We start from the raw sequence: 24,623 nt of genomic DNA on the forward strand, positions 1-24,623 counted from the left end.
ATCTCTCATGCTCACTCACACATGCACACAAACAATTCAGTGCCGGCTCCAGGATTTGGGGAGCATGCGAGCCTAGATGTTATGGGACATGCCAGCCTAGAATTCACGTTATGCTGCCTCTGATCTTCTTGAATCCTGCAAGTAACATGAGAATGGCACTACTGTTGAGGCAGCTAGTTGCTTGCTGGCCTTGGGGCCCAGGAAATGCCCAACTGCACGATTAAAGCTTGCTCTGATTACCTATATTGCTGTATACGCATGACCATGCAGACCTGCCTGAATGTTAAGATCATCCTCTGTGACCTTTCTCAGGGTGATTCCTGCCTTTAGAGGTTGGTTAGGTAGGAGGCAACTGGGAAACGGACCATTTCAGCAGGAACACCCATTTGTGTGTGGGGGGGGGGGTCGTTCGCAGGGCTCCAAATTTTGTATCATTCTAGCACCACAGGAAAGCCACGAGGGAATAATGCTTAAAGGGGAGATAGAGGGAACCTGTGGCCTTTAAGCTGTTCCAGCTTTCCAAAGGTCAAGCAGCGGAAACAGGGAACGTAGGCTGGAAAACACAGAGTGGGAGGGCTGTTATCCGCAAAAAAGACTCAGCCCTGACCTGAAATTTTCTGTATCCAGGCTGGGTCAGAAGGAACCAACAGACTACATGGCAAATGGCACCCAGAATAGAAGTGCTGGCCCAGTCTTCCTCCACTCTGCATCTTTGAGTGGCTGTTGTGTTCAAGTCCTGTGCACAAGCTGGCCACTGTGAGAACAAGATGCTGGACCAAATGGGTCTTTGGCCTGATCCAGCAGACTCTTCTTATGTGCTTAGGTAGGGGCACCAGACCATCATTTAGAAAGCCACCTGTTTGTATTCCAATGCTGACACATGATCTCATGCAGACTGTATGGATTCACCCTACGGGCAGCTGCCTTTCTTTGGTAACCACCACTTATTCCTTGCTTCTCCACGCCCGGCACCAGCAGCTCTCAGTACGCTTTGTTCATGTTATTGCTGCCTTCTTGTGTAGCCTGTGCCTCCACCTTCCCAGTCCTCCATGTGTCTCTAAATTTTCTCCTCTCCGGGTTCTGTGTCCTTGAATCTGTTCCTGAATCTCAGCCTCCGAGCCATCCATTCATGTCTAAACAAAGGGTGACCTGGATCCTCCATCTGTTTCCAGCGTCCTCGATGACATGCTACTTTGCAGTGGATTGATGGTGGGGCAGTGCTTCCAAGTTGGTACAAAGAACTGCGCATCTGTGTTGGTCTCAGGGTCCCACTAATGATACAGCAGATACAATTTAGTTCCACATTGATCTTCCTTGCATGGGCTGGGCAGTACCAGGCAGGGAATCAACAGTCAGCAGAGCCAGAGCTGCTACATTTGTGCATCTGTGTACCATTTCACATTTGCCAGCTTCTGAAGCCCAACCACACTACGTATGCTGTTGGTTTTCCTCCCTGGTTTTGGGATTTGTGCCCTGAGCAAGGAAGAACAGCCTAGCGTGATTTCCAAGTAGACCAGTTACCCTGGAGTAATGTATTAAGGGGTTTTATTTCCAGCAGCTATAATCATATTGCAGGGGAGAAAGTCACAAGTTGGAATTTGCAGCACACCTTTTCCTACTCAACGGATCTGAAGCATTCCTTTTCTTGACTAACGGTGCAGAGGTTATCAGGACAAAGATACTTCTGTGGAGGCAGGAAAAAGAAATTATAAAAAAAAACCCTTGGTGCCTAAATCCGCGAATGGTTCCTCATTCTCCATCTCTGCCATCTATTTCTCTTCCCATTCATCTCGGTGAAGAAATGTCGATATGTAGTAATGAGGCCATTAACCAAACAATCTGGTAGGTCTTGGATATTTTCTCTCTCCTTTCAGTAGGTGTCTGCTGTGGTTCACAGGAGCAGGAGCCTCTGCATAGTCTAGAAAAATGGTACTGGTCTTCTTTACACCTCTGTGAAAACTAAAGTGCTGCACTTGACCAAGGCTAGCTAGGCCTGAGCCCTCTTCCATTTTTGGTAGCATTTTCTTTGCACACTTGGGGACAGGTATGTTAAGACTGGTTTCTTTTTAATGATAATAGTTAACAGGCCCAGGAAGGCACAAGACCATTATTATACCATTGACTACTAGAAAAACAGGATTCTATATTCACTGTTGATGTCTATGTTGTTTAACATCTACATAAAACCGCTGGGCAGGGTTATCTGGAGGTTCAGAGTAAGTTGTCAGCAGTATGCTGATGACACTCAGCTCTATTTCTCCTTTACCTGTGCAGGTGAGGCAGTGGAAGTGCTGGACCAGTGTCTTGCCTTGGTAATGGACTGGATGAGAGCCAACAAACTGAAACTCAATCCAAATAAGATTGAAGCACTGTTAGTGGGTGGTTCCCTATACCAGATGGGTGGGAGGTCGCCTGCTTTTGATGGGGTTGCACTTCTTCCGAAGGAGGTTTGTAGCTTGGGTTTACTCATGGATCCTTTGCTATTCCTCAAGACCCAGGTGGCTTCAATGGCCTGGAGTGCCTTCCGTCAGCTTTGGTTCGTGGCCCAGCTATGCCCCTAACTGGACAGGGATAGCCTAACTACTATGTCTATGCTCTGGTAATCTCAAGGTTAGATTACTGCAATGCGTTGTACTGCCTCTGAAGATAGGCAACTTCAGCTAGTGCAGAATTCAGTGGCCAGGTTGCTTACTGTAGCAGGATGGTTTGATCATATTACACCGATCCCGGTCTGACTGCACTGGCTACCAATTAGTTTCCAGGCCCAATTCAAAGTGCTGGTTTTGACCTAAAAAGCCTTAAATGACTCAAGACCGCAATACCTCACTGCCTTTTTCCATATGAACCTACCCAGACGCTGAAATCGTATTCTGAGGCCCTTCGTTGTGTACTGCCTCCTCAAGAGGTCTGGGGGGTGGTAACACAACTTTTCTGCAGTGGCTTCCCAGGAAAGCTCACCTGGCACCTTCATTATACCCCTTTAGGCACCCGGCAAAAACATTCCTTTTTAACCAGGCCTTTGGTTGATTTAATTGACATCCTTATTGTTATTTGTGCAATAAAATAACAGAGGCAAACAATGATTTTTCCTTCAAATTCATACGTGTAATCTTTTAGAAGAGGGAAAAATGCAAGGACCATTTCCTAGACCTCTTCACTCTGATCTATGGCATCAGGATCTTTACATAAATCTGCACAGAGCTACACTCACAGCTACTCAGAAATTGCTTCAGCACAGGGATCTGGAGGGGGTAATTCAATCAGTTCTATTTTCAGCCATCTCATTCTGGGCACCATTTTTCCTTCCAAATGGCAGCCTGTTGAGTGTGCACTGCAGCTGATCTAGGTGTGAAAGCCTGTTTCTGTGGGTGGAAGTCACTGGGTCAGGTTCCTTGATCTGGAGGAGTTCTTAAAATATACATAGTCTGGATCCTTCTTTGATGCAACTTTAGCTTGCATTTACATCTTATGTATTCCCAGTCAACTCTTTCTGCAGCTGAATGGCCTTATCAGCTTCTTCCTGCTCGAGGTCTGAGATTTATCAGCATCTTGTTAGATACACATTTTCTAAACAATTCATTTCCATAGGTGAGCAAACAGCCGGCAGATATCAGGGCCTCTCTTTCTTCACGGGTGCAGTCTTGGTTTTTGAATGTTTACACTACTTAACTCCCTGATTTAAAGCTAAATAGAGTCATTGTGGTACAGTGCCAGGTCACATCTTTTGTTTTTCAAATAGTTACTATTATAGATTAGATTTCTTTGTTCTCTTATATCCTGCCATCTTTCCTCTCCCTACCAATTTGCTTCATTAACTGTTAGCAAAGTAGGTGAATCCTTTTGCAGAAACTATTCCTGAAAAAAACAAGCACTGTGCATCTTTGATTTTCTTTTGTCTCTTTATCAAGGTTGTGGAAGTGCTCTCTACAATCTCTTTAGGATTATTATTTTTTTGCAAGGAGGCAAGATTTGCTATCTAAAGGCTATCTTTGTAAATTCCCGGGCCAGCAAGACATTCTGTCTCTGGAATGCAGCTCTCATAATCCTTGACAGTTGGCCATGCTGGCTGGGGCTGAGGAGAGTTGAGAGTCCAACAATATCTGGAAGGCTGGCGATTCCCCTCCACTGCTGTAAGAAGTGGTGGGTCAAGGCATTGGTTTCCATCTCCCTAAGTAGAGGAACCATCTCACACTCCTCAACTGCCTAGAGGGACAGATTTGGCTCACGGCTTCCAGTTACTGACACCTTCTATAAACACCACAAACGAACTTCTGGAAATCATTCCTGATTGGAGATTGGTTTCTGCTGTCAGAACCTTTGGAAAGTACACTTGTCAATTTCACTAGGCAATAACTCATATTCTTCGTAAGTAACCAGCTTTCCATATTCTGGTCCCTGTTGTAGGTTTCCCATGTCAGGTGGAATGCAGCAAGAGGAAAGCAGAGAGGAGCTGTCACTTGTCTGGCCACACTGAATCTGCTGCACTTGAGAGACGCAGAGTGAACAGATGCTCAAGCTGAGCTAGGAGGTGCTTTCATTCACTGACTGCTCTCTGGGTTTATATACTGTAAAACACTTATTGCCCAGGATGGTTTTGTAGTAAATTCCCCATTTTAACTACGACAGGTTCACAGATGTAACCAAAGGCTTCTCTGCAGGCATCGCACAAGCAGTCTTGCCTCCTTTATGCACAAACAAACAGAAACATATGTATGTGCATATGTATACATTCATGCACACATGTATATACTGGTATATAGGCGCTGTCTACCCAGATCACAATGGGCTCACACAAATATATAAAAATATACTCATAGGAGCATGTCCACACACTGTTTGCAGCAGCATAGTCATGTGTTGCACATGAGAACTCAGCATGTTGGTCTGTCAACATGATAGCTAAATGAAACTTCAGCAGGATGAAACTTCAACACTAGATAGCCATCAAATCTATGAGCTTCCAGGGATATCTAGCTTGACACAGTTGGTGGGAAAAAGGTGCTGGACCAGATGGACCTTGGTCTGATTCTGCAGGGCTCTTCTCATGGTCCAGAGCACAAAAAAGACAAACAGAACTGTAAGACTTCAAGCAACGTTTGTTGCTCACTACATAACGTCACACCCAGCGTTGAGGCACTTTAATATATGACAATGGTGATGCATTGTTTAGCAGGTCCAGATACACACTGAAGCTTGGTAAGACGGAAGCTTTGTGGGTGTGAAAGTTCCCAAGTTTCAGAAATGGGCAGTTTCAGAAATTGCCTTTTCTTGATGGAGTTGCACTCTCCCTGAAGGTACAGGAACATATCATGGGAGTACTCTTGGATTCATCATTGTCACTGGGTGCTTGGTGACTAAGAATGCCTTTTCCAGCTTGGGCTTGTATGCCTCCTGGGCAGGGATACATGGGCCACACTGTTGCATGCCCGGGGGACCTCTAGACTGGACTGCTGCAGTGTTACCTACACTGGGTTACCCTTGAGGGTGGTTCAGAAATTGCAGCAAGTGCAGAATGCTGCGGTCCAGATTTTGGCCAGAGCAGCTCCGCATCAGCATTTTGGTATGGAAAGCCAGCACATTACCAAACAAAGTTCAAGGTATTACTGTCAGTGTATAAAGCCCTAACCTGAAGTTACCTGAAGGACCACCTTGTGCTTTATAAACTGGCCAGAAAACTGACCATCTGGAGAAGCCCTATTTACTGTCTCATAGTTATTTCATATTTGTTTAATTTCTATACAAACCGAAGCTTTTAGCATGGTGGTACCAGTAACTTGCAACACTGTTCCTGTTGAAATCAAACAGGCACCGACAATTCTGGAAACATTTTGTTTTGCCAAGCATTTCTATGAAAATTAATTTGATTCAGTGCTGGCCATTTGTTTTAGAATCACAGAGTTGGAAGAGACCACAAGGGTCATCTAGTCTAACCCCTTGCAATGCAGGAATCCTTTGCCCAACATGGTGCTCAAACCCACAACCCTGAGATTAAGGGTCTCATGCTCTACCAACTAAGCCATCCCTGAGTTTTGTATGTTACAGTTTTCTAATTTTATAGTTTTCTAATCCTTTTTTTTGTACACCGCCTTGATGTATTCTATCAGTTAGCAGTTTGTAAATCATCTCATAAATAAATACACAGAATTCGCACAGCAGCTGACACATTAACGTGCATCTCTTCCAGCCAACGCTGTTAAGAAATACAGACACACATCACATGCAGCCCACATGGCCCAAAGCATGCAGTGGTCCACAAACAAAACGAGGCTCTCATGCTTAAATGACACAAACTCTCCAATATCATTTTTCATATCGGTGGGCATTGTGCGGATCTACCCAATACAAATATGCAAAGAGATAGAATATTGTTCTCTCTTACCCTCCCCATCCCACTCTCCAGCTGACCAGGTTCAAAGCTGGGAAAGGCAAAGAATTGCACCTTCCTTCCTTCCAGCGATCCCCTCACTCCCCGTTTCATGGCAGCTGCAGGAAATAGTCTGGGTGGCAAGGGAAACAAGTGTACCTGCTCCTTGATCTCCTCCAGTCCCAGCGTGGCAATGCTGCCTGAAGGCTTCTTCAGAGGGGGCTTGGGGCGTCGTAGGCCATGGGCCACCTTGTCACGGATCACCTGGGGCACAGCAAAAGGCAGAGAGTGGCAGCTCCATGTGTGTTTAAACTCCTATATCACTTTGCAGTAGCGAACGTGTGTCATATACACACGGCAACTCCCGCCAACATGCATTTTGCGCTATTCCCACTTCGCCCTATGATGTCATCGAGCTAGATTTCTTCCTGGAAAACAACTTTAGAGGCCCTAAGTCCTGCAAGCAGGTAGTCATGAACAGCCAGGCATCCTACATGGACCATAGCAAGCACCTATCATGCAGACTGTGGCTGGAGTTCGCTGAAGCTGTCCAGATGCAGCAGATGTTACCAGCTCGTTCTGTAGTACTGGAGGCAGGGAAGATTTGTGGCTCCCTAGCTGTTGTTTGACTCCCAACTCCAAGTATCCCTTGTTCCTCATCCTTGCTCTAGAAGTGGTCCAGGTGCTGGTTATTACCACCTTGGGGGGATAGCATAGCCTGTGCTGACGGCAGGTAAACTCATTGAATTTAGGACAACATAGAGAGTTTGCCAGCTCTGCGTAAGGTGCCAGCAGTTAACAGTACAGCACTATCTTAGTGGGGGGTGCCAGAGCTATAGGTCCCCCCTCGATACAAGCTCTAAGCTCAGCCCAGTATAAAGTCACAACTAATGCAACACAAGACCCTTTCTCTCTCCCCTTGGTGGGCCCTCACCTCATAGATGTAGTCCAAGATTTCCAGGACAGTGAGGACGCTGGCCCCGATGAACAGGCCCATTTGGCCTCCAATGTCCCCTGGCAGAAAAGGAGGCAGTTAGGGCAAGGGAGAGGATGGTGAAAAGCAAGTCATCTGCTGGACCCTGAGCACTGGGAAGGCCTCTGCAGGGAGGAGGGTGACTGGGCCTCAGGCAGGATCCCTGCTGCTTTTATTGAGTATCAGGGAATGGGAGAGGGAGAAATGGTGACTGAATGCGGTGGCCTGGGGAAAGGCAAGAGAGTGAGCAGCAGGAGCATTGGTATGACTTTGCTTTCCTTCAGGGTTAGCTTCCTGCTCCTTTTGAAAGCAATGGGCACCAGGGTCCTTCTAGCACTGGAGGAAGAGGTTGGAGGAAGATCTCATGGAGAGGATGAAGTAGGTGTGTGAGCACAGCTACTATGGGAGTAGTACCTCCCTGCACACTGGTTAGGTGCCCAGCAGGGAGTGAGGCAGCACAGGCCTCAAAGTGTGGTGTGTCAGGGAGAAGGGGGGTGGGGCTCTATAAAGTCCAGGCCAGGCGCCTTCTTGGTGTGGCGGCTTGTCAAAAGAGGGAACTGCTGTTGGGCCTGCATTGCTGGCACCACCAGTGATGGAGTCCAGGAGTAAGTACTGCAGCAAACAGCCGGAGATGCTGTCAGATGACAGGGAAAGGCCAATGAGGCGACACCTGTGTTGCCATAAAAACTTGGGATTTTGGTGAGCCCACGTCATGTCTCTGTCTCGGCAACATAAGGTGTGAATCACAAACAAGTTCTTGCCCATTTGCCTGCCTGCCTGTGTAGCTTCCTTCTCGAAGCTTGCTTTGCCTCAAGAGCACTAGCCCTACCCAAAGGAAGGTGGCAGGTAGAGGAGCAGATTCACTCACCCAGAAGCCCTGCCAGGTTGTATGCCCTCTTCTGCTCAATCGCCTCATAGTTCAGTGCCTCAAAGAAGATGTCCAGCACCAAGAAGTTCTCCCTAAGGGGAGTTGGGGAGGGGAGAGAAAGGATTCAGAGGCTGAGCCGGCTCATATATTCCTCCAACCCAGTTCCCTCCTAGCCCATTTTTGTTTATAATGTTCTGGTGCTTCTCCCACAGCCTGTGGGCTGCGCATCAGCAACAGGGCACTCACCGGATGTAGGTCTCATTGCGGTTATACTTGCGAGCAAGGTACCGGGCCGAGCCCTTGTTGGGCATGCGCACCATGGAGATCTCCTTGCCGTAGCGGGTCAAGTTGCAGGGCGTGGGGCAGACACAGCGCTCCTGGGAATCCTCAACTGCTGTATCTGTGAGCAGAGAGCCGCACGTCAGGCAGGATAAGAACACTTTGGAACATCAATCAAATGAGCCATTGCCTGCTCATCCCTGCCATGGCAAAAGACCCGCAGCCTATTGAGGCAATGTCTCATGGTCTAGAAATCCTCTTGGGATTCCTGTTGGGATACGAACACGTGTCTGAGAGGGTCAGTGGAGCCCTCGATGCAGCCCAACAACATGCCTCTCCATCACACCCTAGGGTGACAGCTGCCCTCCTCTCCCCTGTACCAGCCCACTAGACCCCAGCTGAGGGATTGTGGTATTAGCCTCCCTGACTCTTCCTCACAAACCACCATACTAAACTTGCTTGACTTATGATAGAACTGTTAATTTGTTTTTATTGGACCAGTTTTTGTAATGTTGTATATTGTTGCCCCCCCCCCCGATTATTACTTTCTTTCCTGCTCTGGGATTGAAAATATTCCATGAAGAGCACACTATAAACACGGTAAAACAAACAACAAAACAAACAAAAACTGTTCAGCCTCATCACTTAATGGCTTAAGCCATCAAACACCCAGCTGTGTCTACAACAATTAATAGGGGTTCCCCTTCTGTTCTACTGGCTGGCCGGATCCTCTCCCCCCCAGGTCTCTCAACAGGCTCCTCAGTATCTGCTGAAGCACTTACCTAGTGTATGGTCAGCACATTCAATGTAAACGTTGGGCGAGCAGATGGTTTCGTTACCTGATGGAGAAAGACCTGGTTAGTGAGATACAGAGTTGGGTCCTCTCCTCACCCCAATTCAAGTTCATGCTGTTACTTGGTGGTGTTAAGAGAGAAGGTTGGTCACTTCATTAGGCAATTATAGGCAATTGCCTAGGATTGCTGACGGAAGGGCTTCCCCCTTGCAGATTGCTATTTGCTCTGATTCAGCAGTAAAAACAAGAGTTTTCCCAGGAAAAGTGCAGAGACAAGAAACAAAACAAAACCACTCGGACACAGAGCTTTAAAGCCTAGAAATGCAGCACAAAAGGAAGTCTGGATGAGTCCTGAGCTGACGATGGACTGAAATTTAACGGGGACACTGTAGTAGTAAATTTCCTGTATTGATAAGACGTTCTAGAGTTGGATGGGACCGCAGTGGCCACCTAGTCCAACTCTTCATTGGATACAGGAAATCCACTGCTACGACATTCCTGGTAGGTGACCTTCCAACCTCAGTTTAAAAGCCTCTAATGAAGGAAAGCCCTTCTCCTCACAGCTTCCAAGGCAGTCTGTTTCACTCTCAAACAGTGTGTACTGCCAGGAAGTTTTTCCTAACATTTAGTTGAAATCCCCTTTCTTGTAATCTGATTGGGGTCCTGCCCTCTGGAGCAACAGGGAACAAATTTGCTCCATCATCTATGAGACAGCCCTTCAAATAACTGAAGATGGCCATTGTACCACCTCTTAACCATCTCTTCTCCACGTTAAACATACATACCCAAGTCCTCCCAGGACTTCATTGTCAGATTGATCGCTCTCTAGATGGGGGTTTGTGGACTTCAGTCCACTTCATGTGATGAGATGCCCTGGAAGGTGGCAGATGGCTGGGGGGGGGGGAGGTGGAGACTGAAGGAGGCAGAACAGCTGCTGGTGTGGAAGGCAAGGAAAAGCTACAGCCAGCCCAACACAATCCAGGGGCTGGGTCAGAGGAGACATAATTTGAATGATCTTTTCCTAAGGTGCTCACATGCCTGCATGGAGTCACTATGGAGGGTCACACTTCTGCTCCAGTAGGGAGGTCTCAGGGCAAAGATCTGCGCTATGGGCAAGTTGAGTCACAATTACCAGGGGCTTATGCAAGAGAGTCTCTTCTCCCACAAGTAACTTGAGTGTGTCAGGGATCCTAATACCCAAGAAGGCATAGAATATGGCAGTGCAAGGAGGCTGAGAGCAGGGTGGGCCCATGTGGGAGTGCTACCTCTATGTCTCCCCCAGCTCCTGTCTCTTTAATAACTGTATGACACACACAAAATTTTTCCTGGCACACAGATGGATTATGGGGAAAGCTTCACTTGCTTGGCTGCCAAATGTCTGGCTGCTCCATTAAAGGCTGCTTCATTAAAGGAACAAGAGCAGTCCAGGAAAATGACAACAGTGTCAAAATAGCACATGGCAGAAATGAATTCATATTCCAGCACATCAACGAGGCAGCAAAAGGAGAGAGTCCTGGAGTCCGTGGGGCTTAAGGGGAGGGGTGGTGGTGGGTCACCTTACCTGGCATGTGCACCATGCGGCACTGGCAGTTCCGCACCACAGCCTCCTTCTCGCACTGCAGCCTGCAAGCAGCAATACTGTAGCTCTCGTAGCCGGGCAGAACCTGTTCCCCCTTCACGCTGGCCCGGCAGCTGCCCCAGGGCTGGGGCAGGTACGTCAGCTGCAGGAGAAGGCGGGCAGGCTAAGAGCCAAGAGAAAGTGGCGCCCTGGCCAGCTGGGGGACCAAGAATGCCTCTCTCAATGCGGCTCTGGGGCAGGGAGTTTTGCTCTCACTGAAGCCCATTTCCCAGCTCAGCTCTCCAGTCCCTATCTGCTCCCAATGTCCCACAAGCTCTGCTGTAAATAACCCTAGTGGTGCTTGGTCCCCCCCCCCCAATCAGCATGGAAGTTCAAACCCATGTATGAGGCACCACCAGTGAGCTCTGTATTAATGGGAATACAGTTGCATCAGATTTTTCTTGACATTTCGGAGTGTGCACGCTTTGTACTCTCACTACAGATCTGCAGAATAAATCTAACAGTTTTCATTTGAGCCTTGGAAAAGGGCAGTTCTTCATACAGATCAAGTGCAGTGGCTAAGGAAGTCTGCAGTTCAAATCTCAAATCAAGAACAAGCTCCCATAAGGAAGTCATTGTCCTCACAGCCTCTGCACTCTTTCGCCTTCCAATGTGCTCTATTAAGACACCAGCCCAACTTACAGGAATGTTGTGTAAGGGCTAGAGAGATACAAGTACTCAGTACCTTGTACTACATTATCAATAACGTGTACCTTGAATACTTGAAATGTGCTATATAAATACTAAGCATAAGCCCTACAAAGGCAGGTGATTGGTGTGTGAGGGGGGTGGTATTTCAAGATCAATATCTAATGAGAAAGCCTACATGATGTGATGTGATCAACTTCTTTCTGGCAGATGCTGGCAGAATGCAAAGAAATGAGCCTTCAAATGACAAATGTTGATTTAACACTTTTTTACGGTGATTTTTTTCTTTCATTCATTGTAATGCTGTGGAATTCTTTGATGAATAATCAGAGTTGCCACCCGGCTAGATGGAACGAGGATTGCTCATCTGCATATGCCAATTCATTGATATGTATGAAAAATTTTAAACTGCTCACTGCCTTGTGCTGAAGCTGAGCTAAAATTAAAACAAAGCTAGGTAGAGTTTAATTTGAACATGGTGGAGGAAGGAAATGAGGCACTAAATTGACACAGTTCAATGCAATTAATGTAACGTCTGATAAAGGAATGCTTCTAAAAGGACGGCAGCTGTCTTGCATTTTTTTGGGTCTGAAATAAGCTTCTGCAATTCATTCTGATTATGGGAACTGTGTTTTGCCATTTCAGATTTTCCCTCTGATTCCAATGCCTGTAAAGAAACAATCATTTAAGGTGGGAAACTCAATGGTGCACCCAAATCCTGCAGAAAGCAGGACTAAATTCATCACACTTTGACTGAGGCACGGGGAGTTCAATCCTGCCTGGTCGCTATCTTCCCCCAACCCTGCAGGCCAACCTTGACAGGTGGGCAGGACAATCCACACATCAATCATATGACATCATTATGACATCATATGATTGATGTGTGGGTGGTCCTGCCCACCTGACAAAGATTGCCGGTTGGGAAGGGGGTAGATAAAGATCTGACCTGATGAGCCAAAAAGGCTGCCCGCTCCTGATTTAGGCATTTCTTCCCGGAGCACTGAGAAAATCAGCACCTTGTATTTACACTGCAGATTTATATTGCTTTTATGTCATATTAACTTTCATGGCTCCCCCAAAGAAACCTAGGAATTGTAGTTTGGTTAGGTGCTGAGATTTTTCTCTCCTAAGATCCTTATTATTCTATTGAATTACAAATGTCACGGTTCCCTGGAAAGATGGAATAACCATTAAATCAGTTTAAGTGTATAGATTTGCTTCTCCTGATTAGAAAGCACAAAACAATCCCTGCAAAAGATCTGTAAACACTTCAGTGTCTTCATTCAAACTGCATTAGAGTTAGCTGAGAAGTTGTGGAGTTTGCTGAATAGCATTAAGATGTGCTGTGCTGCTGGGTTTTTTCCCAGATGTCAGCAAGCAGACCTATCATTTAACTTCTCTGCAAGCAATGATCTGATTTTTTAAAAATCCTGGTTGACCCATGGTCCGGCCTGCTAAGTGGAGGTCACTGTAACAGCATCACATCTGGTTGCTATCTACAGGCTAGGGTCTGGTGGGAGAGATGTTGAGGTTGTCCAGTTCTCCTCATTCCAACTAGCCTGAATGAACCAAACCAGGTAAGAGTCCTGGGTCCTAGGCTATCAAATGCCTGTTACAGTGACATTCAAGTCCAGATCCTTTTGGGATGTTTGACTAGCATGTCATTAAAGCCACTGCTTAGTCCTCCTCTCTAACAGCTCATAGGGAGGTTATAGGGATAAACATTCACTGACTGGGAGCAATGCTAATCCTTACCTCTTTGCTCACTGTGGCTATGACACTTTGCATCTACCTGTCCCTGCCAGAGGCATATCTCTCTATGCCCCCTTACTGTTATCAGACCCCACACAATCTCCAGTCTCACTTTCCTCGAAAAGCTGGAGCCCTTTTCTCCTCCCAGCCCTGCACTCATCTTCCCTTGTCTCATGGTCTTTACCCTCTGCTCCTGGCAGGACACAAAGGTCTGGAAACCTGGAGAGACTCCAAACCCCAGTTGGTGGATGTAGGGTGGCTCATCTTGGCTGTGGATCTGTACTCGAATTCCGGCTTCAAATGATGTCTCATCTGCAAGGGGAAGGAATGAGGCCATAGTTAAGGAAGGTTTTGCTAGACCTTAGCTGAATAAATTTAGCCATGTAATTTAATGAGATCTTCGTGTCTATCCTTTGCATTCATACATCCCTGTCCTTTCCAACTGTTGTGAGCAGAGTAGCTGACTGACGCCTAATCAAGTGGGGACTCTTGATTTTATTAAAAGCATTAGTAAAACAAACAGCTCTGGTTACTGCTATGTATTATAATTTTTTAAAATATCTCAAATGTGCTGCCAGGAGCATCCATTTGAATTATCCAGCACATCAGTGTCTTAAATGATAGTATGTGCAAACTGGTGATCCTGGTGACATTTTTTAAAATTGTAATATACAGTATAGTAATTAGGGCATCTGGTTGTTTTATGAATGCTTTTTATGTTTGTATATTTGCAATGAATAATTTTCTTATTGTGCTTCCTAACTCTTTGATTAGGGTGTAGAACTTGGTTTTTTTTAGGTGTTCTTTCCCATGAAAAAATGTTGGTGAACCTCTAGTTACTTTCACGAAACTGCAGCTAACCCCTCCTGCTCACTCCCACTGGCTTCTGGGGGCAGATAGTGACATCAATGAGCCATATAAGAGGGAATCTGTTATCAGGAGAGTGGGGACTGAGGTAGGCAGAGAGAAGGGGAGCTGGGGAGCAAGGAGATTAGAGCTGCTGGCACAGTGACTCCATCATCTTAGCTCAGTAGCAGAACACATGTTCTGCATCCTGAAGGCACTAGGTTCAATCCCTGACATCTCCAGTCAAGGCTGGGAATACCCCTCCTTTGAAACCCTGGAGAGCTTCTGAAATTCAGAATGGGCAATAATAAACTGTATCAGGCGTGGGAAGCCTTTTTCAGCCTGATTGTTGTTGCCTCGTGGTAAACCTTTTCCAGGTGTCGCAGGCCAGGGTAATGGAAGTCCAGTCCCACACAAATCAGAGGCTTCTACGCCTTCATCGCTCCATCCAGGCAAGCAAAAGGCATTATTGCAGTTCAAGGACACATTACAGTCGGGCAAAAGAAATGAAGGTGGTTGTGGACCATGGCTGTGAGGGATGTGGCCTGGGAAGAATCCCTAGGGACAGTCAAAGGCCTGGAGGGCTGCACTTGGCCCCCAGGCCTGAGCAACCCCCCCCCCTTGCGCTAGAAGGCGCAATTGTCTAATTTGTTGTAGAGCAGTGTCCTATGTTTCTACGTCCTTTCCTCTCTCCCAGCTCTTACTGGTCTCTCTCCAGATGGGCAGGTACTCTTCCTGCTGGATGTCCAACATAATCTCCAACCCGTTGCCCATCCCACTCTGGCGAGTCACTCGTGGTTTGTTCCGGTCACCATTGAATGTGTAGCACTTCCCATAGCGTGTGTAGACCTGGGGAGAAAGGGGCAGATTAGAGAAAGGGCCCATCATGCCTAGAAGCCCAACAAACACTGTGCATGCCAACGTAGCCAGAAGGAGCAGGAAGCTTCCCCATTCAACTCTGCCAAGGCCTTTGACCCATAATTGGAACAACCCCTCTGCTATTCCAGCATCTGGCTTATCCTTTACTCTACCTCCATTTTACCATGGCTTCTTCCCCTGACAAGATCTATGAGATCTGCCTGCCTAAGTTGTAAGCCCTACAAGGTACTGGGGGAGAAGTTTCTCTGGCATAGGAGAGAGGTGGGTATAAAAATCCTGCCTGAACCCAATACACCATATAGCTGGAAGGAGGGAGGCACACACAACTGAAAAAGAAGGTCAGATTCTTCAGAGAGTCAGAGTACATGTCCTGCTTGCAGGTTTCCCAAAGGCACCTGGCTGTCCACTGTGAGAAACAGCAGGATGGACTAGAGAGGCATTTGATCTGATCCAGCAGAGCTCTTGTGAGTTCATGGCATACATTGTATTTCAGGAAGTAAGTGGATAAATGGTACTTGACCCCTGGAGACTAAGCGGGGGCAGGATAGTAGTGGGGAGATACAGCTACAGAGGCAAAGAATATACCAGCAGGGCCACTTCATCCCAGGACAAGGCTGGGACTGAAAATAATCAAGGGGAATAAACCTCAAGGTCAGCGTCTGATACGTCACCCATGTTGGTCCCAAGCTGTGATGGTGCCCCCTCCCACATCAAGGACCCTCAAAAAGCCCAGCTGCTCCCTCAAATCATTCTGAGACAAGCACTTCCTGCTTTGTGTTTACCAGGTTGGGTCAGGATACTGATCCCAATCACTCTACAGCAACTAACTCTTTCTTTGGCCGCCACTATTCTGGTGGTACTGAATCCTTTGGGATCCATCAGCAATATTTTAGGATTGGTTTATTTCTACAGTGTCCAGATACACACAATAATTTGACCGTCTTAGGTCAACACCTTAAGCCACACAGAAATTAACAGTTTGTGCCAAAGCAAGCAAGTAGTTTTTTAAAGTGAGATGATAATAGGTACAAGAGGAATGCTGTTAAAAACACTAGGGAGAAGCAATATTGATCGGCGGAAAACAAAACTAACATAGCCGATATTTCCTTCTCAAACATCCCCCCCCCCACAAACCCAGTATACTTAGATCTAACTTTAGATTTCATAGTACCTCAGTCCATTGCAGTGGGACTCATCACTTGTAGCAGAAAAACAACCACCCACTGCCACCAAACATTTACCTTGTCTGCCTCAAGCCTTGTAATTCTCTCTTCCTCCTTCTGGGTTGCCCCATGAGGTCTCCCTGCTCTCTCTCTTATGAAATTCCATCAGCCTAAGCCGCCTTAGGGCACCACACAATAACCAGGGAGCAGGGCTGTGTTGCTGGCCCTTGCTTGGCATTGGGTACACTGCTGAGCTTGCCCCTGAAAGTCTTTCTGTTGGCATGGACATCTGTACTGAAGAAACCTCCACGTGACAGCTTCTGCTATTGATGCAGAAGGCCGCCTTGGATGGGGTATAATCATCATCTTCTTCTTCATAATTGGGACACCTTTCTGGTTGGAAGTGCCAATCACCTGGAAGCCTCCACACTAGCAACTGCTCGTGTGTAGGCTTCTTCAATGCTTATATCTATGAACAGCCATCCTGGAGCAGGATCATCAGAATGCCTGATGGCAGAGGCAGGACCAGCAACATTGTGCTGCTCTCCAATAATTGCACAATGTTCTATTCACACAACTGACACATGCAGGTGACTCTAGCTTATCCACTTTCCCTATCTATGATTAGCACCCATTCACAAAGTATGGCTTCAATGAGTATTTTTCAGACTTTCACCCTGCAGGAGATATTTTCCAGAGTGATTCATCTGCCATGGAACTCCTACACATTGCAGAAGATGCTGGAGCATGTTACAAGGTACAGGCAATCCCAAAAGAAGCCTATGTGTGTGTGTGTGTGCGCGTGCCCCCGACTGTCACAGTCCCTTTGGACCAGCTGCCAAGTCAAATGGGACTAAGAGGATAAGGGGAGCAAATACCCTCATGGCAACAGTTCCTGGCTGTTGCAAGTGCCATGTTTGTTCTGCAGCTCAGCAACACAAATCTTGAAGCCAATTGCCTGATGATCAAAGAGAGGCAGCAACAGTCTAGATTGAGACAGTGTCTCTGGCAAGCGGATGAATGTTGTCTCCCCACAACATAGGAAGGAACTGAACCCAGGGACTTTTGCAGAGTCAAAGCGAATGGACCACGAGTTTCCCTGACGGAGGCTCTGCTATATCTTCATCTAGGGTGCAGTTTGCTCCCTTGCATCTGCACCCTTAGGACACACAAGTTGAAACCTTTTAATTCTGGATTGATTTGTTAAAATCAAATGACTACCACCAACCAATTCAAGCTGCTAATGCAGATGAGAGCTGCTGCACTGCTATTCAAACATGCACTGAAAAAGCAAACATATCCTCCAACTCTTCCCTGTTCCCTATTGCATATACACACAAAAATTGATTCCAAGTGTTTTAAGAAGGATGTAATCTGTTTTCCTGACTATTCATCCTTGCAGCCTCTTTACCCCTCCTCCCCAGGTCTTGGTGCAGAACGGAAGCCACTCACAGGGGTGAAGTCTTGGGCTCCGCAAGGTTTGCCCTGGAAGTGGCAATCCAGCAGCATGTCCTCAATCTGATGTCCCATGCGATGGAAGAAACTCTCCATTGTATGTGGAGAGAGGCGTGATGGCAGGAACCGGGTGTAGTTGGCCAGGCGGCTAAGCCAGGGGCGCTGCTCTTCTGGCAACTCCTCCAAGACGCTGGGAAGCAGGGAGTGGTTCTTGTAGGTCAACCCCAGCCAGTGTCCTACTGAGTACAAATCCGGCCTGGTGAGCTGGAGGAAGCGTGCTGGGTTGTGGTTGCAGAAGGTGACCGCTGGGAACTGCATCCAGGGGGACCAGCTCATGCGGGCTCTGGTGTGCACCGGTTTAGCATGCAGGTACTGTATCCGGTTGGCTGACCATGTGCACAGCAACCCCAGCGATGTCAAGAAAGCCCCGCTCCAGAAGAGACGCTGTGCCCAGGACTGCTGGCGTGAGCCCATGTAGTGCAGCCCGTGCAGCTTGGTCGCACGCAGGAAGCGCGAGGTGAGCTGAGCCAGGGAGCCGTCCAAGTTGGGCACAGGAGGGGACCCATCTGGGCAGCAGGACAAGGGCATCTTCACCACAGCTGAGAAACCCCCGGCTCAACGGATGACGTTGGGCAGAGCGGAGCCCTGAGGCTGAGTGTCCTAGATCTTCCCAGGGGCTCCACCCGAGGGAAGTCAATATTCTCCTCTGCAATGTTTTGCTTTCTGCAGGGAGCCCCCCGTCCCCTCCACCACAGTGAGCCAATTGTGTCAGATGCCACTGGCTGCTCTGTGATGAGCGAAGGAAGGGGTGGATCCCAGCATCAACACCCCTCCCTTTGCCCTTAATACTTCAAACACCCGTTTCTATCTCAGGTAAGAGAGGGTTGAAGGTGCTGTCGCATCTCCTGGGGACGGGGTGTGTGTGTGTGTGTGTGCATCACCCCACATTATTTGTTTTTTTAATTGCCTACAGTAACCTTGTGTTTGGCCAGTGCACTCAGCAATTACCTGCTAGGCAGGACCCCTCCTCCAGACAGAGCACTTTTGCCCCTAGGCATTATTAGCCTGAGCTACCCTCTGGGTTGTGTCTAAATTGCTAGGTTTGTGTGCCAGATTCCCCTGCTTGCCAGTTCCAAAGGATTCTGTGTCTGCCTCTCAAAATCAAATCTCTTGGGCCTATACCCAGTGTGATCGACCCCTTAGCCAACCCCAATACATTTGTAGAGGCAGTTAGGGGACTGCAACCAGTTCAGTCACACTGAGTGCAAAGCCTTGGGAGGCGCCGCAACTATGATACAGTGGTACCTCGGGCTACATACGCTTCAGGTTACAGACTCCGCTAACCCAGAAATAGTACCTCGGGTTAAGAACTTTGCTTCAGGATGAGAACAGAAATCGTGCTCTGGCGGTACGGCAGCAGCAGGAGACCCCATTAGCTAAAGTGGTACCTCAGGTTAAGAACAGTTTCAGGTTAAGAACGGACCTCCAGAACGAATTAAGTACTTAACCCAAGGTCTGCCACTAACATCTTCCCCTCCCTGCAATTTGATTTAGAACCCACAACATTCTGGATTCTATGCTTCCTCCACCTCAGTCTTATGCACCTGCACCACTTGCCGACAGGACCATTTAATCAATACGGCCTCCACTATGTGGGAGGGGGAGCTTGTCTACAGCGTTCAAAGGGAACCACTGTCATTTCACTGCGGATACTTTGGCAGCACAGAAGCCTCGTTTGCAAGTGTGATGCAGTGACACGAGTTTTACAGGGTGTCCTCCCCAGCATCAAGCACAGCAGAGTATTGAATTTTCAGAGGCCCCTTATGAATGTCAAGAGCCTGAAACTACTACCGTCCATTCAGCTGAGTAGCCCAGGAGTGTGTGGTGTGGCTCTCAGGAACACAGCGGCTTGTACCACCCCCACTCTTAAAGTGATTGGTAGCCAAGGTGGTGCCTTCCAGATATTATCCCACTCCCATTAGTCCCAACCAGCATAGCCATTGGTCAGGAATGAGGGAGCTGTAGTCCAACAACACCTGGAGGTCCACAGGTTGTCCCCCCCCCACGCATTACGTTTCATTAATTGTGTTTGTCTTCTGATCCATGTATATGATGCACTTTTTTATGCCAATAAAGGAGATTGATTGATTGTTGGAGAATACTCCCCTGAGGGAATATTCAATGAAATGTCCCTCATCCCTACCTTAATTCGCCCATGAACAAGTGGAGAATTGAAGATGATGGCACCATGTTTTCATACCACTATAAGAAGCTGTGGGCTTGGCTCTTGCTTTTTCTAGTCCATCTCTCCATTATTTCACCCAAGGAGTTCAAAATAGCATACAGAAGTTTCCCCTCTCCCCACTTTATCCTCAGAACAACCCTGTGAGGTAAGTTAGGTTGAGAGACTATGGCTGGCTCAAGGTCACTCAGTGAGTTTTCTGGCTAAGAGAGGACTTGAATACTGGCTTCCCAGGTTTATCCACTGCTTTTTTTTGGGGGGGGGGGAGTGCTTCCTCAGCTGCTGGGGAATTCTGCCTTCCCAATCCGCTCTGCTCTGGGAGAATATTCAGCAAAATGCCTTCCCTCCAACTTTGCTACCAGCAAATAGAGAGGAGAATTTTGGGAGGCCATTTTTGCTCAGACTTAGAACATTTCACTTGGCCTCACAGAACAGCAGTAAGGGTATCATGAACAGAATAATTCAGACGACAAATCCCCAATCCCTCTTTTCAAATCCAGCTGAGAAAAACAGGAACCAAACTTTATGCTGTATCAAAGTTCTCTATGGCCACGCCTGACAGGCAATGGCAACGTACAGGCCTGAGGCTCTCTTGTCATGGCTCCGTGCCTCTTTCCTTCTCTGCCGCCCTACCACATTAACCCAGCACAGTTTGAACCCATTCTGATGCCATTCTGTGAAGTTTTCCCATCCTCCCTTTCCTTCTCTTCCTCTCCTCCCACCCCAGCCCCTTGCCTCTGTGGGCTAAGCTTTACTTCTGCAAAGCTGTACTGCTCCCAATAAGATACATATACTTTTCCTTTTCAGGCATCTATGCTGAACCTTTAGGCATCAAGGGTGGGGCCAGGGTGGGGGGTAGGGTGCATCACCTTCTCATAATTAATTGTGAAGAGGGTTCACATCAGCTCAGTTCACTGCCAGATTCTGGTGTGGGGTAAAATACACTGTTAGTTTCTCTCAAACTTGGCCATACTGACTCCATCCACAAATATAGCATCCCCTCCTCCACCACTGAGGCAATTCCTACTCCACTGGGTAAGGAAGGGCCTGTGGCTCAGAAGACCCACTTGCCACACAAATGAGGAGGGAGACAATGTCTCCCAGCAATCTGACAATGGCAAAGACTTTCCTGGGGATTATTAAATGGTTCCCATATGAATATTAATCTGTTCCAGTGGAATGTCAATGGCTCGCCTTGCAAGGTCATCTCCAAGAACTTGAGGCCCTCAGATGAAGCTAAATGATGGAAGATTCAGGACAAACATTTTTTAAAAAAATACTTATTCACACAGCACTTACAGTTACCATTTAGGAATTCACTCACACAAGAAGTGGTATTGGTTACCCATTTTAGGAGGATAAAGCTCCTAGCCACAATGGTTGTGTTCTACCTCCACTGTTGGAAACAGCGGGAGGAATTCAGCATAGCACTATGGCAATTGTTCTTTCAGTGCAAGCTTTTCAGCTTGTCAGATGGAACAACACCCCCCCCCATCTCTGATGTGCAGTTTTGGGGGTTCTCCTGATCTCCCCCCATACCAATTGTGTGTGTGTTTGTATGTGCAGGGGGAGGGGAAGCCCCACTATGCTAATGGAAGTCCTTGCCCTGGCTTCCTCTAGTGCAGGGGTAGGCAACCTAAGGCCCAGGGGCCAGATGCGGCCCAATCGCCTTCTCAATCTGGCCCGCAGATGGTCCTTGCATCAGCATGTTTTTACATGAGTAGAATATGTCCTTTTATTTAAAATGCATCTCCGGGTTATTTGTGGGGCATAGGAATTCGTTCATCCCCCCCCAAAAAAATAGTCCGGCCCTCCACAAGGTCTGAGGGATGGTGGACCGGCCCACGGCTGAAAAAGGTTGCTGACCCCTGCTCTAGTGGGACTAGTTAGTTGAATTCCACTCAATATGCCTCTGGGTACCAGTTGCGGGTGAGCAAAAGTGGAGAGCGAGTGCCATTGCACTTAAGTGCTGCTCATATTCTCCCCATAGGGATCTGGTTGGCCTCTGTGAGAACAGAATACTGGGCTAGGTGGGACACTGCCCTGATCCACATTTGCTAAGGAGGTGACAAAACTAATGAAGAAGGCATGTTGGGCCTGCCACAGGGCACAGAACACCGGCCCCCACAACATCACTTGTCACAGTCTCTTTATGCACCTGCCTGCTGGTGCTGCCCTATTCCTCCCCCTCAAAGCCCTTCCTATCTGTTTCAGTTGTTCCTGTCACTCCCAGAGGCTCTCGAGTGGCTGCCTGCCAGCTTGCCCCCTGTCTAGCTTGCAGGTTGCCTAACGAGCCCTTCCTGATTACACACTCCACTCATTACCGCCCTAATTCTGCATCACAATTAATTGTGGTAATTAATAAATATTGATTACAGCCAACAATTGGAGCTGATCTCCCTCAGTAATTAAGCATTGCGGAGGTACAAGCTTTTTTCTGTTTCTGACCTTCCTTTCTCCTTCAAGGCTGTGGGAGGCAGCATTTAAAAACCCCACACCCTGAAGGCTGGAGGGTGCCAGGGTGCAAAAGAAGCTTTGGGATTTGTTCATCCCCTAACAAGGAGTGTATGGTGTTTGCAGTAAAATAGGCCCAGGGCTGCTTTGGAAAACTGCTCTATGCTTAATAAGCTGCCAACTACAGTATTCAGGCCCTTCAGCTAGGGTTGACAACTTTTATTTCGGGAAGAGCTCTTGTGCCTTTAACAGTTTTATCTGTCGAGCTTGTCATGTAGCTGCTAAAGCCATGTAGTCATATCAGGAGCAAAAGGTCACAATCCCAACTTGGGTTCACAGAATTCTAAATAGGGAATAGAAACCTTATCAAATGGGGAGCACAGGTGTATTCTGAGCACCTTTAAAAGAAGGAGACCCATCCACACACTACATTCTTAGAGGCACACCTGTTCTTAGTGTGCACAAAATAATGTACAGCGTGAAGGTTACATGTAGCATGCAAGGATATTTGCCAAGGGCCCACAATTGGATACAGCTTCCTGTTGAGCATGCACTTGGGTTTGCCTCTCCATAATGTGTGAACTGGACCCAAGATTTGGGCCACCTAATTAATATTTTCCTTGAGTCAGACCCTATCAAGGCTCAGCAGTGGTCTCCCTCCCTCCCATCCTTCTATCTATCTATCTATCTATCTATCTATCTATCTATATCTATCTATCATCTATCATCATCTATCTCTGTGAGCTTACGCTAATGTTAGCCAATTCATGATTATTGCCCATTCTGCCAACTGGCACAATTGTCATGGTGCATCCTGCCTCATTTAGTTCCATTTTCTTTTTATTACCCTTAGCTTTCCAAGTACTAATCTTTATGTGTTTACAGTTTTTACTTACTTTCTTGTCCTGGAACTGCAAGCTTGGTCTTTTCATTTTTTTAATTATAAACCATGGAGTTTGTGCATTTGTACCAGAACATTCATAACCACACCTATAAATTTGATATGGTTGTGCAGGAAAGGGGTGGAGGCCTTGAGACAACAATGTGACACTAGCTGGGCTCCAGAATCAGGAAGTAGCTAGGCTTAAAAGGTAAAGGTAAAGGTACCCCTGCCCGTACGGGCCAGTCTTGCCAGACTCTGGGGTTGTGTGCCCATCTCACTCAAGAGGCCAGGGGCCAGCGCTGTCCGGAGACACTTCCGGGTCACGTGGCCAGCGTGACATCGCTGCTCTGGCGAGCCAGAGCTGCACACGGAAACGCCGTTTACCTTCCCGCTGGTAAGCGGTCCCTATTTATCTACTTGCACCCGGAGGTGCTTTCGAACTGCTAGGTTGGCAGGCGCTGGGACCGAGCAGCGGGAGCGCACCCCGCCGCAGGGATTCGAACCGCCGACCTTTCGATCGGCAAGTCCTAGGCGCTGAGGCTTTAACCCACAGCGCCACCTGCTAGGCTTACCTTTTGTTAAATAATATTTTTTAAAATTATCAAGTCATATCTAGGTTATTGAATGTAAACAGGTACAATGACAGAAATCCATTGTAAAAAAATAACAAGGACAGAGGAGGGATGGGAAAGTGATGAGGAAGTAGGGCAGTACAAGATGTCTACTCAAACCAATCTTAGGGAGGTTTGTACCTCTTTAATGATGCTTGAACTTTATGTTTTTATGCTAAGCACAACAGAACAGACCAGTTTAAGAAACCCAGTTCAATAGCTGAGAAAAGAAAGCTCATCAACACTCAATGTGGCTTTAAATTTAATTAATATGGATATAGCCCTTTTTGGTGTGGAATTTCCTTTTCCTTGTGCCATATGTGAATGACTGCAGACTGGCTATATACAAGATCTGCTCATTTACCTTAATGGCAAAACTATAAACTTTATCCCAACATTATCCCAGCTATAGGATATAGGGAACTCTTTTTGATGTGATAGTGCAAGATTTCTTACTTGGATTCTAACATTGTTGAATGTGATATTTCAGAAACCGGCTTTTGTTTTACATCCTGGTAATCTGAATAGCTGATTTACAGTGAATGAAGGCTGTGATTGGTTACAACTTTTTAATGCAATCCCTCATACTAGATTTTGAGATCTTTAGAAAAAAACATAGGAGGTTCTTGTATTAAAGAAAGGAAAAAAGATGGACCTTGGCTGTGTCTATGATGGATCTTTGCTGGAAGAGACTCTTGTCAATTTGCATCCATGATGTGACTTGGAACTACAAGTGGGAAGCAGCTGCTTTGGACTTGGATTTCTGGCCTTTGAAAATGTAACCTCTTGTACCAA

The 24,623-nt window shown here is 47.1% G+C and overlaps 1 protein-coding gene across 8 annotated transcripts in view; it reads right to left on the reverse strand.

Annotated features, from left to right (window-relative positions):
• ASIC4 (acid sensing ion channel subunit family member 4) overlaps window positions 1–24,623 on the reverse strand; it is a 213,310-nt gene that overhangs the window by 12,611 nt on the left and 176,076 nt on the right. For 4 of the 8 annotated variants that reach the window (XM_083727330.1, XM_083727332.1, XM_083727333.1 and 1 more), the window contains exons 2-9: window positions 14,846–14,990; window positions 13,480–13,607; window positions 10,839–10,998; window positions 9,267–9,323; window positions 8,452–8,605; window positions 8,206–8,297; window positions 7,299–7,378; window positions 6,524–6,628 (exon numbers count right to left, since the gene is read on the reverse strand). In XM_083727330.1, coding sequence (XP_083583456.1) covers window positions 6,524–6,628; window positions 7,299–7,378; window positions 8,206–8,297; window positions 8,452–8,605; window positions 9,267–9,323; window positions 10,839–10,998; window positions 13,480–13,607; window positions 14,846–14,990 — 921 coding nt within the window. Of the gene's footprint in view, window positions 1–1,528; window positions 1,685–6,523; window positions 6,629–7,298; window positions 7,379–8,205; window positions 8,298–8,451; window positions 8,606–9,266; window positions 9,324–10,838; window positions 10,999–13,479; window positions 13,608–14,845; window positions 14,991–17,635; window positions 18,290–24,623 lie in introns of those variants that run through there. The other 4 variants (XM_083727335.1, XM_083727337.1, XM_083727331.1 and 1 more) reach the window with 3 other exon arrangements.

Source organism: Podarcis gaigeae, assembly GCF_964106915.1.
Source record: "Podarcis gaigeae genome assembly, chromosome: 1".
NCBI classification, from domain to species: domain Eukaryota; kingdom Metazoa; phylum Chordata; class Lepidosauria; order Squamata; family Lacertidae; genus Podarcis; species Podarcis gaigeae.